The following is a 15,097-nucleotide window of genomic DNA, read 5'->3' on the forward strand; positions in this document are numbered from 1 at the left end:
GCCTTGCATATGTGTTGTTTCAGTATCCTTACAACCACCTTGCAAGGTAGATGGAACTTACTCCTTATTGCATATGCATGGAAAGACGGTGGCCACCTGGCATATTCCTACCTAAGTTGGGATTTGGAGACAAAATGTGGAAGGGCAAAGCAAAGTAACCCCTTCTCACACGCAAGAGAAATAAACCTATACCTACACAGAAGAGGGATGTACAAGGGAAGAGTCTTGTTCCAAATCCAAAAATAAGCATTCCTTAAAGGAATCTGTTTTCAGGAACTTACATTGTAAGATTTGGGATTTGTAACATGAAACTGTTTGAAATACACATTAGTTGTTGTAACTACAGTCGTACCTTGGATCCTGAACGCCTTTGTACTCAGATGTTTTGGCTCCTGAACGCCACAACCCCGAACGATTGCTCCGGTTTGCGAACGTTCTTTGGAACCCAAATGTCTGATGGGGCTTCCACGACTTCTGATTGGCTGCAGGAAGCTCCTGCAGCCAATCAGAAGCCACACTTTGGTTTCCGAACATTATGGAAGTCGGACGGACTTCCCGAATGGATTCCATTTGACTACCAAGGTACTCCACTTTGTATATGTATTCTCTGCTCAGGTTCTTAGCTATAATGCTACACTTGCTCTAGGTTTAAGAAAAGGTTTCCTATTACCTATCAAACTTATGGCTCAGGCAAAACTTCAACCGGGGACTACGCAACGCTTAGTCCACCCTCTTAGTCATTGGTGGATAAATGCCGTTGGCTCAAAGTTGAATTGTACCATAAGGCAGCTAATTGCAGAAGCAAGCATTTGTATGAACATAAAGAGCACAGAATAGGTGAGGTTCCCCCCCCCCTCCAACTGATAATAAAGCTGCAGGCTAGAAATAGGTTGTTTTCATCATTAACAGTTTCACAAGCTGGTATTTTGTTAAGCCGATATTCTTAATGAATTGCTTGGCTCTCGGCAGCTGCTATGACACCTCAAGGGAGATTTGTAGTATCTCTTGCAAAGGCAACATTCTGGGAGCCACCTCATCCAGAACCATTGGCAAACACTGTATTTGCAACTTGTTTACTGCCTGTTCACTCCTGAAAGGAATTAGGGTGGTTAGCTGAGCTGGAGGAATTAATACCACGTCTTGGCGAGGAAAACTGTATCCTGCATCCATAATTGAGGACTCTTCTTATCGAGCTGTGCAAGACGTCGATTGAGTGAATTTGCTCTACACACGGCTTAATAGGAGGATGGCTGACAAATTTAAGTTCTGAACCAGAGATCTGCCAAACACCTTTGGTTGGGGAAAGATGCCTAGCAACCCCCCACTTTATTAAGAAGGTCTTTTTCAACTAGCACAAGCACTAGAGTTTTTGCTCCATTTAAAATAAAGGGTATTGGTCTCTGTAACAGTTATTACTATATAGTTTGCTACAACCAGAAAAGACTTTGCATTTTATCACCAGCTGTTCTGGTCACATGAACCCAAAAGCAGGCCAACTTTTATAGCTGTGTTTTCACTATCTTCAACATTATGGAGATTATGCTCAACAAAATGCATATACATTACCTCAGGCTGAGCAGCGAATTCTCTAAGGAGGTGCCCATTCCATACAAACCGAGGATCTGCCTGTAAGGAGTTGCATCATAGGGTGAATTTTAAACGCCAAGGGTCTTGTTTGCTTTCAGACAATGCTTTTCTGAAATGTGGCAGTAAGCCAATCCCTTTCCCCTACCATCTAACAATTAATGAAACACACATGCCTCTCTTTTCCCAAAAAAGTAAAAGAAATCAGGTGGTAGATCAGTGTTTCACAGAATAAATTCCCAAACTATCAATCTAAATTTAAGATCAAATGGCTTTTGTTGCAAACAGGATATAACATAATAATACATTGCAACTTTTACAGTTTAAATAAATATTAAAAAGGTAAAGGACCCCTGGACGGTTAAGTCCAGTCGAAGGCGACTATGCTGAGGGAGCCAGCATTTGTCCACAGACAGCTTTCTAGGTCTTGTGACCAGCATGACTAAACTGCTTTTGGCTCAACACAACACAGTGATAGAAACCACAGCACACGGAAATGCCGTTTATCTCCCGCCACAGCGGTATCTATTTATCTACTTGCACTGGCATGCTTTTGAACTGCTAGGCTGGCAGGAGGTGGGACAGAGCAATGGGAGCTCACCCCGTTGCGGGGATTCGAACTGCCGACCTTCTGATTGGCAAGCCCAAGAGACTCAGTGGTTTAGACCACAGTGCCACCCGTGTCCCTACAGTCTCTATTTACAGTTTAAATAAACACGCTATCATTCAGGTACTGAAAGACATATATATTTTTTGTGTGTGTGTGTGTGTGTGTGTGTGTGTGTGTCACACACACACAGTTGGCAATAAACTGTATCCTTTCTTACCCTTTCTAGCAAGCTCATTTCTTGGAACTCCGGGCTGGTATTAGCCAACCGTTGTAAAGTGTGTGTTAAGTCGTACGTTGTAGAGAAATAAAATCCATCCACACTCAATACGTGGCTAATCATGGATAAAAAGACTTTATTGTCCTGTAACTGTTAAGAGGGAAAGCATTGTTATTTGCCATGCTGTTTCTAATTCCCCCTCCCGGTGGATACAAGTTTCCTATGATATCCGACAAAGAGCTCACACAGAAAGGGTTTCAAGGTTCTTCTTTTCAAGATAAAGCATTCTGTTGCTAAAATATAACCCAACTCCAGCATGCACAGCTGTTTATGAGGAATTAAGAACTTATGGAAGGAGTAAAAGAACACTGTGTGCTACTAACAGGAGCTCTAGGTGTAAGCAAGAAGGAATGGGCATGCATCAATTTCATCCTCTTAACTGCACTAAATTTTGTTCTGGAGGATGTATTGGCCTTCAGAAGCAGCTCTACAGTGAAAGCAACATGCTGCAATGAGAAGGTATCCTCTGAGAAAACGTGTCCCTTTGGACCCCAGCCTTTTTTGAATTCATAAAAATACTTCATAAAAATAATGCTTGAACAAGTCATATTTTTAACAAAGAGATCTATGCTCATTTCATCTCAACAAATTTCAAAGTAGCTGAAAGGTGTTTCTATTACCAAATCTATTCCTACCTGAATATCAGTTAAATGTAGCATGGTCTTTTTGTAAGAGAGGATGTCAAAGTCTGTTGCTTTCCAAACAACATGATTGAAAAATTCACCTACTTTTCTCTTTTTTGTTATTACAATAAGATACGTGCCTGTAAAACAGAAGGATTCTGGTTAGCAATACTGTACTGATTTGTCTTCTACTAAGGAAAGGCAGTTCTAGGAAAAAGGAAACAAACTTAGCAGGGACACTGAATTTTATGCCTTGCTTCAAATAGTTTACAATGTTTGTTGGCCCCACTACAATCATGAGGGCTGGACTTAATTCTCTTCTACCGCAAAACATGACAAACCATGTTTCTATTGTACTGCTCCATGTACCAGGTTTATGGACATCATGTACTCATCACAAATCACCATTCTCAAAGACTGTCATGTAGGCAACCACAAGTTGGAATGCTCTTTCACTTTAAAAACCATCATTTGGGGGGGGGGGCCTGTGGCTGAGCCATCAACATAATGTGCTGCTTTTATAAGCAAGACTTAAAACGCAAAGGGGGAACATTAAAATATGCAATGCCACACATGCAGCCTGAAATGATGACATTCCAGCAGAGTGGTAAAAAGGTAAAGGGACCCCTGACGCGAACGACTCTGGGGTTGTGGCGCTCATCTCGCTTTACTGGCCAAGGGAGCCGGCGTTTGTCTGCAGACAGCTTCCAGGTCATGTGGCCAGCATGACTCTGGCGAGCCAGAGCAGCACACGGAAACGCCGTTTACCATCCTACCACATAACACTTCTGAATGTGCACCAGGCCCTTATTATAGGATCTCAAAATATCTGTGTTGACATAATAAATAATACTTCTTCATAACTGAAATTATCATTCTTCATAACTGAAATTATCATACCTGCCACTAGACGGATTGTCCCCAAAATGCCATATATTTGCCTGGTAACTGCTGAAGGCGGAATATCTTTCTTAACTGCAAAGGAAAAACAGGATACACTGTCTCAGTATACCAGGATTGGATCTATCACATGCAGCCAAACACAATCCAATAAGATTTAAATGTCCCTGTGTGCATAATAAATACGGTAGTTTAACATTACCAAGATCAAAACTAAAAACTTGAAAATTTAAACACATGGAACTACAGTACCACCTCTGGATACGCACACTTCTGGTTGCATATCCTTCAGGATGTGAACGCGGCAAACCCAGAAGTATTTTTCCGGGTTTTGCACTGCACACATGCGCAGAAGCACTCTACCGTGCCACGCACATGTGCAGAAGCAGCACCTCCGGTTGTGAATTCCTCAGGATCTGACCGGAACTCTGGAACTAAATTGCTACCTCCTCATAAGACTGCAATTCCTATATTTCTTTGGTGGAAGAAGCCACAACAATTCTATGATAGAAATCAATGTAATGTACCAAAGATTTTTGAAATTACTTTTAACTGTTGGAGTAGATTCGGTTGTTCTTTTTAGTGGCTGTGTGGAGTGGCAGGATTCCATTGTTTCTGTTCACTGTTTGTTTTGGTTGGGCTTTTTTTTGCTGTTGTTGCTACTACTGTAATGTTGTATATGTTTTTAACTGATTTTATAAGATACTGTAAACCACCTTTTTGAAAAAAGTGGTTAGAAAGTCTATTAAATAAAGATGTGCCACAAGAGCTGACAGGCAGCAAAATTCTCCTAGCAGGTTTTAAGCTTATTCTACCATGGAGCATCCCTGCCGCCATTTGATACGTGCAGGAAAAACGTAAACACAGAAGAGTTCTGAGTCATCCCTGCTTCTTTCCTTCCTTCACCAAATATTGATTCAGTATTGAACTGTTTCTTCTACTAGAGATGTATTGCAACTAGGAAGTGTGGTATTTGTACAGCTAAAGCCAAATTGATTCATATACTGTTACACAATAAACAGAATTTCCTAAAAGTTTCTATTCCAAAGCTCATTGCTTGAATATAAGCTTGAGAAACTTGAATATACTGTGCATAATAATTTTCACAAACACACACTAAATTTTCAGAATGTACAGGTAAATTGGGCCATTTTAAAATGAGGCTGCTTTTTTTTAAAAAAAAAATTAAATCTGGATTGTATTTTAAGCCACATTTTAATCGACTGTTTTTCTTTCTTTTACGTTTTGTTGTGATCTCGATGATGTCAGCCGCCCTGAGTCCGGCTCTCGCTGGGGAGGGCGGGGTATAAATAAAATATTATCATTATTATTATTATTATTAAATGAAAATAAATTTGATCGGTCAAGAAATGTATAAACAGGTACAGTATTACATAGGAGGAAGGATAACTGATGGGTTTATGAGCCAGATCTGTGATGATTTTCAGGTTGCTGACTAATTTACTGTGTAGCTTAAAGGAAAATAATTTAAGGCTAAACTACAGCATTTCCAAAGTGATGATGAAAAATACCTGTAAGAGTGACCTCTGTGGAGACTCTGTCAATGGAAAGTACGTCCTTGGCTCCATCATCACAAGCTTCCACATAAAACCTTTCTGGTGTTATGTGCCTAAAATGCAAGAAATGTGCAAGAAATCACAACCAGACAAGCAACATCACTTTAAAATACTAGGGCTCGCTGGAATTCTTAGTATGATCACCCATAGGAAGAAAAGCTATATACCCATTATGCAAGACAGTAAACAAAGACAGCAAGTAAAAAGCTCCGGTTTGGGGAAGAGCTGCAGTGGTAGAGCATCTTCTTTTAAAGTGCCAGGTTCAAACCCCAATATCTCTAGGTATGGCTAGGAAAGACCCTCTGTTTGAAACCATGAGAGTGTTTGAAACCATGAGAGTGTTTCATAAATGTACTACCGAGCTGGTTGGACCAATAGGCTGAGTTCATTTAAGGCAGCCTATGTTTAGCATCAAGATAGTCAAACCTCAAATCTTACTACTTTGAGGAAACTTTGAAAACAAAACTTAAATTTGAAAGGAAGAAGCACTCTTCCTAAAAGAGGAAGATCTCTCACACGTGTAACATTCAATTTTTGATGTAGCTGAATTATCTCTGCACCTTCCAGTCCATCTCCCAATGCTTCATTGTGCTTCTCTTGCCTCTTCCTATACCTCCCCACTTTCACCAAGTGTTCTGGGCACTGGGCAGAACATACAAATTACAGGACATACCCCAAAACACGCAACTAAATGGAGATACCACAGTGGATGCGAAATACAAGTTAAGAAGTCTGTAGTTTAAATATCACTCCAGAATAAGACACCAAGAATAAAAAATATACTTTAAATGTACCATATTTGCTTTCTAACGCTTTCTTTAAAAGAAGAAAGACATTCTGCTCAGAATGGCACGTGCTAATAACCTAACTAAATTACATTATTAGGCACAGACACGCATTAACATGCAAATGATGCGAGATCAAACAATGGAATCACATTTCCATATTCACAGCAAATGGCAGCTATCCAGCAAAAGGAAAGAGCAACCAATTCACTTTCATTTTCAGCAAGGAAAGCATATGGGAGCCCGTATTTTTTTTGTTAGCAAAACAACTTGACAGCTTCAAACAGAGCAATGCAAGATAAGAAGAGGGGAAAAGCTTACTTTGAGCAGCTGATTTAGGAGAAGGGACAATATATCTATGCGCTGTTAAGCAGTGAGATTGGCAAAACAGGGTGAGAAGAGAGAAAGGGAGCACAAGCCTTAGATGCAGTCATCCATTATGCTGGCAGAGGCCCATTAGGAGGCACTCAAAACTAAGGACTGACAACAGGGAGGATCTCTCAGCAGGGGGACTAAAGTAGGTAAGCCATTTCCATGCTTATCAGCTGGAAAATAGGTAGGGCCCCTTGCTGCTTGATGTTTCAGCCACCTGACTCCGCACACTGTTTTCACAGCAGCAAGGTCCCCCCCCCCCAAAGACAGAAATCTTGGAAGCTCAGAAATGTTATCTCCCCCCCCCCTCCTACTGCCTTTTTCCACTCCTTAGTCTAAGGTAACAGATATTGCTAGAACTTTAGACAAGCTATCAAATAGAGATACAGCACAAAGAAGAATGAGAAAAACCTGCAGAGCATCTTACATAAAAAAAAAGCACTAAAGGAGGACAAACTAAAATCTGAAACTGGCTGGTGGGTCTAAAGACTGAAGCCTCTTCAACTACTTGAGTATTGAGACTGTTCCATGTTCAGATCCTATTTCTATAGGTGCAGCACAGCTTAGGGCTAATTCCTACACACATACCTCGCTTACAGTCTAGCACTGGAACTGTTGCAACTGAAAAGACAAGCGCTGCATATGGTGATATTAGGCATAGAAGCATCTTATCCGATGTTTAGCCATGCCAACCAATTCACAAATACACATCATTTAATGCTGGCATCATCAAATAAATGATTGTGTATGAGCAAACGCACATTCCGTCTGCTTTGTTCTTTGAAACACACCATGATTGGGTGGATTAATCCGGAATTTCTCAGGGACTTTGACATACGAAATGCTTTACACTCCATCTCTCTTATCCTCACTAAAAACATAAATAGAGCAACAGAGAGTCTCATGACTCCTTAGTTAGAGGAGGACATCACATTCCCAGGAATCCTAAAAGTTTGGCTCGCTACTCTCTCTCCCACCCAAACACCAGAACCACATAACCCTCCTAACTAATGATCAATTAGCATAACACAGGGCATTTACAAACTCTCTTTAAAATCTGCATAGTTATTTTCTCAATCAATTTTACTGCAATCACTCTCTGGGTTAATTAACTTGACACAGGGGTTTAACTCCTGGCTTGGCTCATTATAGCATCTGTCTGGAAAACAAAATAAGTTCAAATTGGTCCACCTTTGTAAATTCCTTTGCATATCAATCTACAGCTGTTGTTCTAGATGGCACAGAAGACAACTGAATCCCCCAGTGTAGTGTCTGTATCTTCCAACTATTTCATAGTATTTTCTTATTGTTGCCTGTACGATCATGGTGCTCTGATTCCAAAGCTGTGCATTTCTTTATTTTATTAACAAAGACAATGAGGGCGTGGAGAGGCCTTGTTTCTCATTGCCCTTGAATGCTACTGCTATAAATTTGATTCAGCTTGCATTTAAAGCCAATAGTGCAACTTCTGAAACAATACGAGAATAGAACTATAGCCATCCTTCAAAATTTGCACTTATCACAGTTTTGCAATCCCAACCAATGTTCATAAAAATGCATCAGCAAAAGAAGATGTCCTGTCTCCCTAGTGCAACCTTGACTTGGTATTTCTTTGCACCTTCATGTACTTCATGCCTAGTTCTCATCTTCCTTCACACTTCACCAAAATTTCCAGGTTATGGCCCTTTTCTGCCTTGCCACTCTATCTGTCTAAATGAATCTCCAAAGTTACCCAACAACAACAACTAGTAAGTTAAATAAATAAATAAAATTAACAAGATACTAACAAAGAGTTGCTTTTAAAAAAATAAATCAACACTTGTTTCTTTTAGCAATATAACAACAGGGGCAAGCATGTTCTTTAAAAATGAAAACTCAAAGTTATTCAATCTTGAGTTACCTAGATGAGCCAGTTTATATGCGAGATAAAGATCTTGCGATGAGGTCTTGTTTAGTTTTGTGGTTTAGTTTCATAGGCTGCAAAACATATCTGGACGCATTTCAAATCACAAAATCCATGTATTATTTTCGCACTTCCAACCACCTCTCAGAATGGGTAGACAATTCAGAGACAGACTTTACTGAATGCTTAATACTCATTTGGGATTTGCAGATGTAAGTCTTCTCCGCAAAAGCACCTTGCTCTTTTTCCAATGAGGGGGAAAGACATTATGCACTTACTAATGGCATCTAAAGTTAGCATTGGTTTCAGCATCCACTATCATTTCAGAATTCTTTTATACAGTTTCACTGCTCCAACCTTGATTCCAGTAATGTACATATTTCCATCATGAATGCTTAATATTCTAATACAGGAAGCTAGTCAGTACCAGCAACCAGAGATTGTCGAGAGAAGAATCCAAAAAGGAACACATACTGTGCTGAGCAGTGCATCACCCATCCATCTTGACATTATCCTCAAACTAAAACGAGAATGAGGGCAGACAGGCCACATTACACTAACATTTATGCAGCACCCTGAACAGAGACGATTCTGCAAATTGTATAAAATGTTACATTTAAGTTCTACTTATGCTGCTCTGTGCTTCAAGTTGCCTCATGTCCCAATCAAATAATTTTCAATTGCATAACCCTTCTAAGTATCCCTATTAACATAACTAACCATTTTTAAAGCAAAGCAGCAACAGCTTTCTTTAAAGAGAAAAAAATCATTTCTGCTTGTTCTCGCTCGCTATTCATCTGATTTTATTAAAGCTGAGATGCTGCCTGTCAAATATACCATGATCAGAAGAATACCTTTTTTCTATATGTCAGCCTACATTACTGAATGGCAAAGGCAAAAGTGACAGCTCTCTGTTCCCAGTCGTGCAGGATCTGGGTAGACACCTACTTGAGAAGACACTGTCTACGCTTCATGAGAACTACATTTAAAAGTGAACTTTCATCTTCTATAATTGATCTGCTCACATTTGAAACACAAAACCTGCAATTGTTTGGGTTGTCCTTGGGGTTCCAACTAAGAGTCAAAAGGTAAAATCTCTTGAATATCGTTCAAAAAGTGAAGGTAATAAGATAAAAATTCCATATTAAGACAATACCTTTATCACTGACATTCATCCATATTTACATAACATACTTATAATAAAGGATTGCAATACTTTCATGTTACTGGGTATCCAACAGTTAATTCTGTTTCTGTAAGTTTCTCTTTATTTGCATGCCTACTGTTTAAATACAAAAGACTTGGGTTATTAAACAGTATACAAATATTTTTTAATAAGTAGATCGCTGCTGTTTGGTTTTATTAATGTGTCCTACTGAGCTGTCTTAGTTATAAGCTTCATTGTTAAACTAATAGCAGCTAGGTGGACACTTGCATATATTTTTGTATGTTCTCATCCTCATTTCTGCTCCACAAAGCAGCCCATCAACTGATTAATTGACATGCTCTCTTGAAAGACAAAACATTCCACTCCAAGATTTCACAGCAGAATGCAAACATGGCTTGAGAAAATATGAACAATAAGCATCATTCCTGAGGAACCTGTAGCTAGTGAGGGGTACTGCAACAATGAAACAATATTTATACACTTTGCTTTAATGTTAGCACTTTAAAATCAGGGATGGGGAAGCTGGTGTCTTCCAGATGTCATTGGTCTGGGTGGGATGACGGGTTGAGGGCACCCATCCCTGCTCTAAAGGAAAAGCAGGATAGCCAAGGAACAACTGAATTAGCTTGTTTAAATTAAAGTAAGGACACATGCAAGATGAGGCCTGCATGCTCCTACCGCTTGATCAGATAATGTCACAACTGAAACACATACCAGGTTACACAAGAATTAAATGCCAACAGAAAAAAGTGACTTTAAACCCTCTTCTAATCCCAGTGGAAGTTGCAGGAAATTTTGCAATCCCCAAAGTACTTGAAAAGCCTATTTGAAAACACAACCACCTATTATTATCTTGCAATAATACAAAAGACGACCCAGGAACAGAGTTCGATTTTGAATGATCCCCATAGTGATTAGGCACTTAATTATTAAACACACAGAAGACTGCGGAAATTAAATGTAACAGCATCAGTGCACCTGAGAATTTAAACTATAACCTTCTAATTGTGCATATTTAGAAGAAAGTTCCACTAATTCCATAGGTTTTCTATCCATGTAGGTATGTTTTAAGATGAGGATGCTACATCTCTTTTAACCAACACTAAGGGTGTTTACAAAAGAATCTCCCTGGAGTGTCCTGAGTCATCTTTCCAGCCAGAACCATATGTTCCCTTCACTGGCATTTCTCATTTTGCTAGGCTAACCTTCACTTCAGGCTATAGCATTAGAAAGAATGCAACTGAGCCCCCTTTTAACTTCATTATGAATAATGCAAATACTAGAAAGACTGGCAAGGGTTGCTCTACTTTTCAGGAGCCACAGTAAAGGCAGAATCACATTTGCAAAGAAACAATGACAGGAGAAAAGAATGGACATGCAGAGTGAAAGTGGAGAGGAAGTTTAGGTAAACCGAGAAGCTGCTTCCATATAAGAATTTACATGAACTGTAGGCATTGCAATGAGAGGACAGACAACAAAACCCTGAAATTACTATTTCTTACACAATGTAAATTTTTACATGGAAGAGCCTCCATATTTGTAAGGAATTATGTTTGCTTTACTTTACTCTTTTCTTTTTCTTTTTACTGTTACCCACCTTGCTTCTCCTTGGAGAAACAGGCAGAACAGGCATTCAAAAAATAAAATAAAATAAAATACAGTAAGCAACTCGTTTCTACAGGAAAGTAGTCCCCAAGATGTTGCAGCCTAGTTGTTAATCAGAGTACATATTTTTCAGGTGAAGGACCCAGGGTGAGAATAGCAGGTGTGTAATTAGTGATTTGAGGGTCAGATTAGAGGACTGGGATACCTGGGTTCAAATCCTCACTCAGCCATGAAACTCTCTGGGTGACCTTGGGCCAAACTTCTCCTCAGCCTCACCTATTCAGAGTTCTTTGTGAGTGTAAAAAAAAAGGTGGATGGGAGAGACCTTGCACGCAACCTATAGGCTGAGGATAGTTCAGTGGGGTGGAGCATGAGACTCAATATCAGGGTTGTAAAATGAAAAACAAAAACAAAAACCTAAATTGCAAGGGATTGATGACCCTCACACAGTTCCTTCCAACTACGGTTCTATGAACTCTCTGGAGAAAAAAACTGCACCAGAAAAAAAGGAATAAATGTTGGTGTTGTGGAGAAGGGGGGAGATACCCACTGAGAAGAAAAATGTAGGAAAGGCAATGTGACCCTGTGGAAACGCCCTCAATGAGATATATACCCTTTAGAAGATGCACAATGATGTGATGTGCAATGTTATTTTTTATTATTTATATATGTGTGTGTTGGAAGCTCCCCAGTGTGGCTGGGGCGACCCAGTCGGAGGGAGGTGGGGTATAAACAATAAAATTGCTGTTGTTGTTATTTAAGCAACATGGGGTGAGAGGGGGTCGAAAATAGGAAAACAACCCAAGCTAGTCTGGGATGGGATGGTCGCGTCAGAGGAGAGGCAGAAGACATTTTTGGCGGGGAAATGAAGCGACAGGGAAGATGAGGCGAGTGGAAGGAACTGTTTTGGCTGTGCAAAGCGGGGGGGGGCAATTTGGGCCGGGGCGGAGGGGGCGTCGTCGGAAAAGGGGCAGCCAAGGAGGAGGCCAAGGGAAGCTCGGAAAATGGCCACGGAAAGGGAGGAGGAGAACGGCGAGGAGAGGCCGGCGGGTGGGCACTGCGGGTCTGCCATTGGGACAGGGGTTCCGGTGGTCTGCACTGCAGGGAGGGTTTTTCCCCTCCCTCTCCCTTCCTCCCTCCCTCCTTCTCGACGTCCACTCACAGCTTCAAGTTCTCGTAGGCTCCTGCCGCCGCCGCCATGGCCCCCTCAGCCGCTCGCCTCTTAAGCACCGCCCGGCTCCTCCGCTTCCAGCACTCCAGGACTCTCGCCTCACCTCTCACCTGACGCGCCTGGGCCTTTCGGGACGGAGCGCCGCTTGGGACAAAGCTACTCGGAAAGCATTTCGGCGTCGGGCAAAAGCAGCGCGGCGGCTGATTGGAGAAGGCCGTTTCTCAAGGCCACGCCGGCCTTACGCTCGTGGAAAGGGAGGGGGAAGAGGGGGGGAATGAGCTCAGCATTGTGACGCTGCTAAGGCGCGAGCTGCGGGCGACGCCGAACGCACCCCGAGCCCGGATTGGCCGCGAGATTCGTTTGGGCTCCGCCTCCGCATAAAAAAAATAAGCTTCCCGCGGGCTGCTGGCCAAAGCGAAGGCGCCTGGGAGGGTTTTGATTGGCTGGCCATCCCCCCGCCCCGCCCATCCGGCTGAGAGAGAGGAGTAAGATTATGCGGCAGAGGAATTTAGAATATGAGCAGAGAAGATTTAACCACCAGCGGGGCCAGTGGCGCAATGGATAACGCGTCTGACTACGGATCAGAAGATTCTAGGTTCGACTCCTGGCTGGCTCGGCTTTGTTTTTCTTCCCTACCGCTTTCTTAATTCAGGTTGGAGTTTTGAGCAGTGGGAATCGCAAAATTCACAACACTTTCTGATTCAGTTGGCTGCAGATCCACTATCGCAACTGCAGTCCTGAAACTCCTGGTGCAGTTGTTTTTATTAAATTTCATATTTCTATGCCTTTTCTTTCAAATGATTGACCATTTTTCTATGCCGCTTTTCATTAAAATGAATCCCAAAGCGGCTTACAAACAATAAATAACAGTGTCATTATAGCACTCATATAACGTAATAGAACATCAGAAATACAGCATAGACTAACAAATAACCAGTCAAACAATTGCAATCTATAAACACTGTTAACAAAGCCACAACAAAAATTAAGCTGAAACATCTCAATTAAAGCAAAAGTCATCTTAGCAAAGCAACACTGCATTTGTAATCCATAAAACAATATTAACATTAGTAAAATAGCAGCTAAAAGATGAACTAAGCATTGTTAGGTTCATATGCATGCTCTCCACACTCCCATGACTTTTTATTGTACTGTGTGGCATAACAAAATTCTGATCCAAAATAACTTTGGACAAAACTTTTGCCCAAAGTGCAGGTTTTGCAAACTGCAATGTGATAATTTTCTCAAAACTATGACCACTGTATTAACTACTACGTTGCACTATTAGCTTATGAGTACCACCCATCTTTATATAGGGGTAGTTCTTCCATTGTTGGAGGCTTGGCGTTGAGGAGGGAGACGACAATAAAAGTTCCAGCAGTTTTGAGCTTCCTAAAATGCCTTATGTCGGCTGCACACCTGAGCTTTCCTGCAGTGCCACCCTTACAACAGCCAGTCAGGAGAAGGAGCCTGGGCATGCACTTAGACACTGAAGAAGTCAGCAAAGACCCAGATCTTTAAGTTGCACTCTGTGGATCAGTGCAGAACTGTGGGGTAAAATGAATTTTCTGTGTGTCTTGCTTCATCTATAACTCTTGGACTCCTTTCTGTAAAACCTTTTAGAGCCTAACAGTAGTAAGTGAATGTGGCTTTGCAGGAGATGTGTGTTCTCCTTAGCAGGAACCTCAAGACCAGGCATCCCCAAACTGCGGCCCTCCAGATGTTTTGGCCTACAACTCCCATGATCCCTAGCTAACAGGACCAGTGGTCGGGGAAGATGGGAATTGTAGTCCAAAACATCTGGAGGGCCGAAGTTTGGGGATGCCTGCTCAAGACCTTGGACCTGCACTCCAAAGATGGCACCCAGGAGAAGATTGTGGAAGCTGGTAGTGTCATCTGTGATTTTCAGGAATACACATGATAATGCTTGCCCTAAAGGAGTCCTGTCTTTGTGGATGTCCCATGCAGAGCACACCCAAAGGCCTGAGGATTTTCTGGACACTCCCTACAAAAAAGCTCTCACAGCACCCATACCTGTGTGGGTGCCCTTGATCAACTGCTTGCAGAACGCCCGGAGTTCACTGTTAATAAGCAGTAGCTTTTAAGAGGTCCTAAGATACACAGTTCAAATATAGATGGAGAAACACAAATAGAGTTTTGTGCAGAGTATACTGCAAAGAATATCCCAGTGGAAATCACTTGAGGCTGAGCTGGTTTAACTAGGGCAGACAGGAGGCTGGGAGCAGGTCACTGGCTCAGAGGTCATGGTACTACCTCCATACAGATGGAAAACCAACCCACAGAAAGCTCAAGGGCTTCTTAGTCAGGGCCTGTTTGCACAACAGCCTTTGCAGTTTTATTTGCACAATGTTTGCAAGTGGTTGCTGCAATGGGGTTTTGTTTTGTTTTTGCAAAAGGGTGTTCCCCTTAGCAGAAGTGCACTCTGTACAAAGAGAAACTGCTATTAGGGCTTGCTTTGAGCATTCTTATTGTATTTGACAGCAATTTATAGACACTGAACC

General features: G+C 41.5%; 1 protein-coding gene and 1 non-coding gene across 2 annotated transcripts in view; one reads left to right on the top strand and one right to left on the bottom strand.

Moving 5' to 3' along the window:
* SACM1L (SAC1 like phosphatidylinositide phosphatase) overlaps nucleotides 1–12,844 on the bottom strand; it is a 28,533-nt gene extending 15,689 nt beyond the window's left edge. The window contains exons 1-6 of the mRNA XM_035129429.2: nucleotides 12,567–12,844; nucleotides 5,527–5,624; nucleotides 3,995–4,069; nucleotides 3,107–3,234; nucleotides 2,412–2,561; nucleotides 1,567–1,626 (exon numbers count right to left, since the gene is read on the bottom strand). Coding sequence (XP_034985320.1) covers nucleotides 1,567–1,626; nucleotides 2,412–2,561; nucleotides 3,107–3,234; nucleotides 3,995–4,069; nucleotides 5,527–5,624; nucleotides 12,567–12,604 — 549 coding nt within the window. The 5' untranslated portion in view covers nucleotides 12,605–12,844. The remainder of the gene's footprint in view (nucleotides 1–1,566; nucleotides 1,627–2,411; nucleotides 2,562–3,106; nucleotides 3,235–3,994; nucleotides 4,070–5,526; nucleotides 5,625–12,566) is intronic.
* A 274-nt stretch (nucleotides 12,845–13,118) lies between these two features.
* Nucleotides 13,119–13,191, top strand: TRNAR-ACG (transfer RNA arginine (anticodon ACG)). The gene has a single exon. It is a non-coding gene; the product is annotated as a tRNA-Arg (tRNA).
* The last annotated feature ends 1,906 nt before the right edge of the window (nucleotides 13,192–15,097 follow it).

This window comes from Zootoca vivipara, chromosome 12 (assembly GCF_963506605.1).
Source record: "Zootoca vivipara chromosome 12, rZooViv1.1, whole genome shotgun sequence".
Classification (NCBI taxonomy): Eukaryota; Metazoa; Chordata; class Lepidosauria; order Squamata; family Lacertidae; genus Zootoca; species Zootoca vivipara.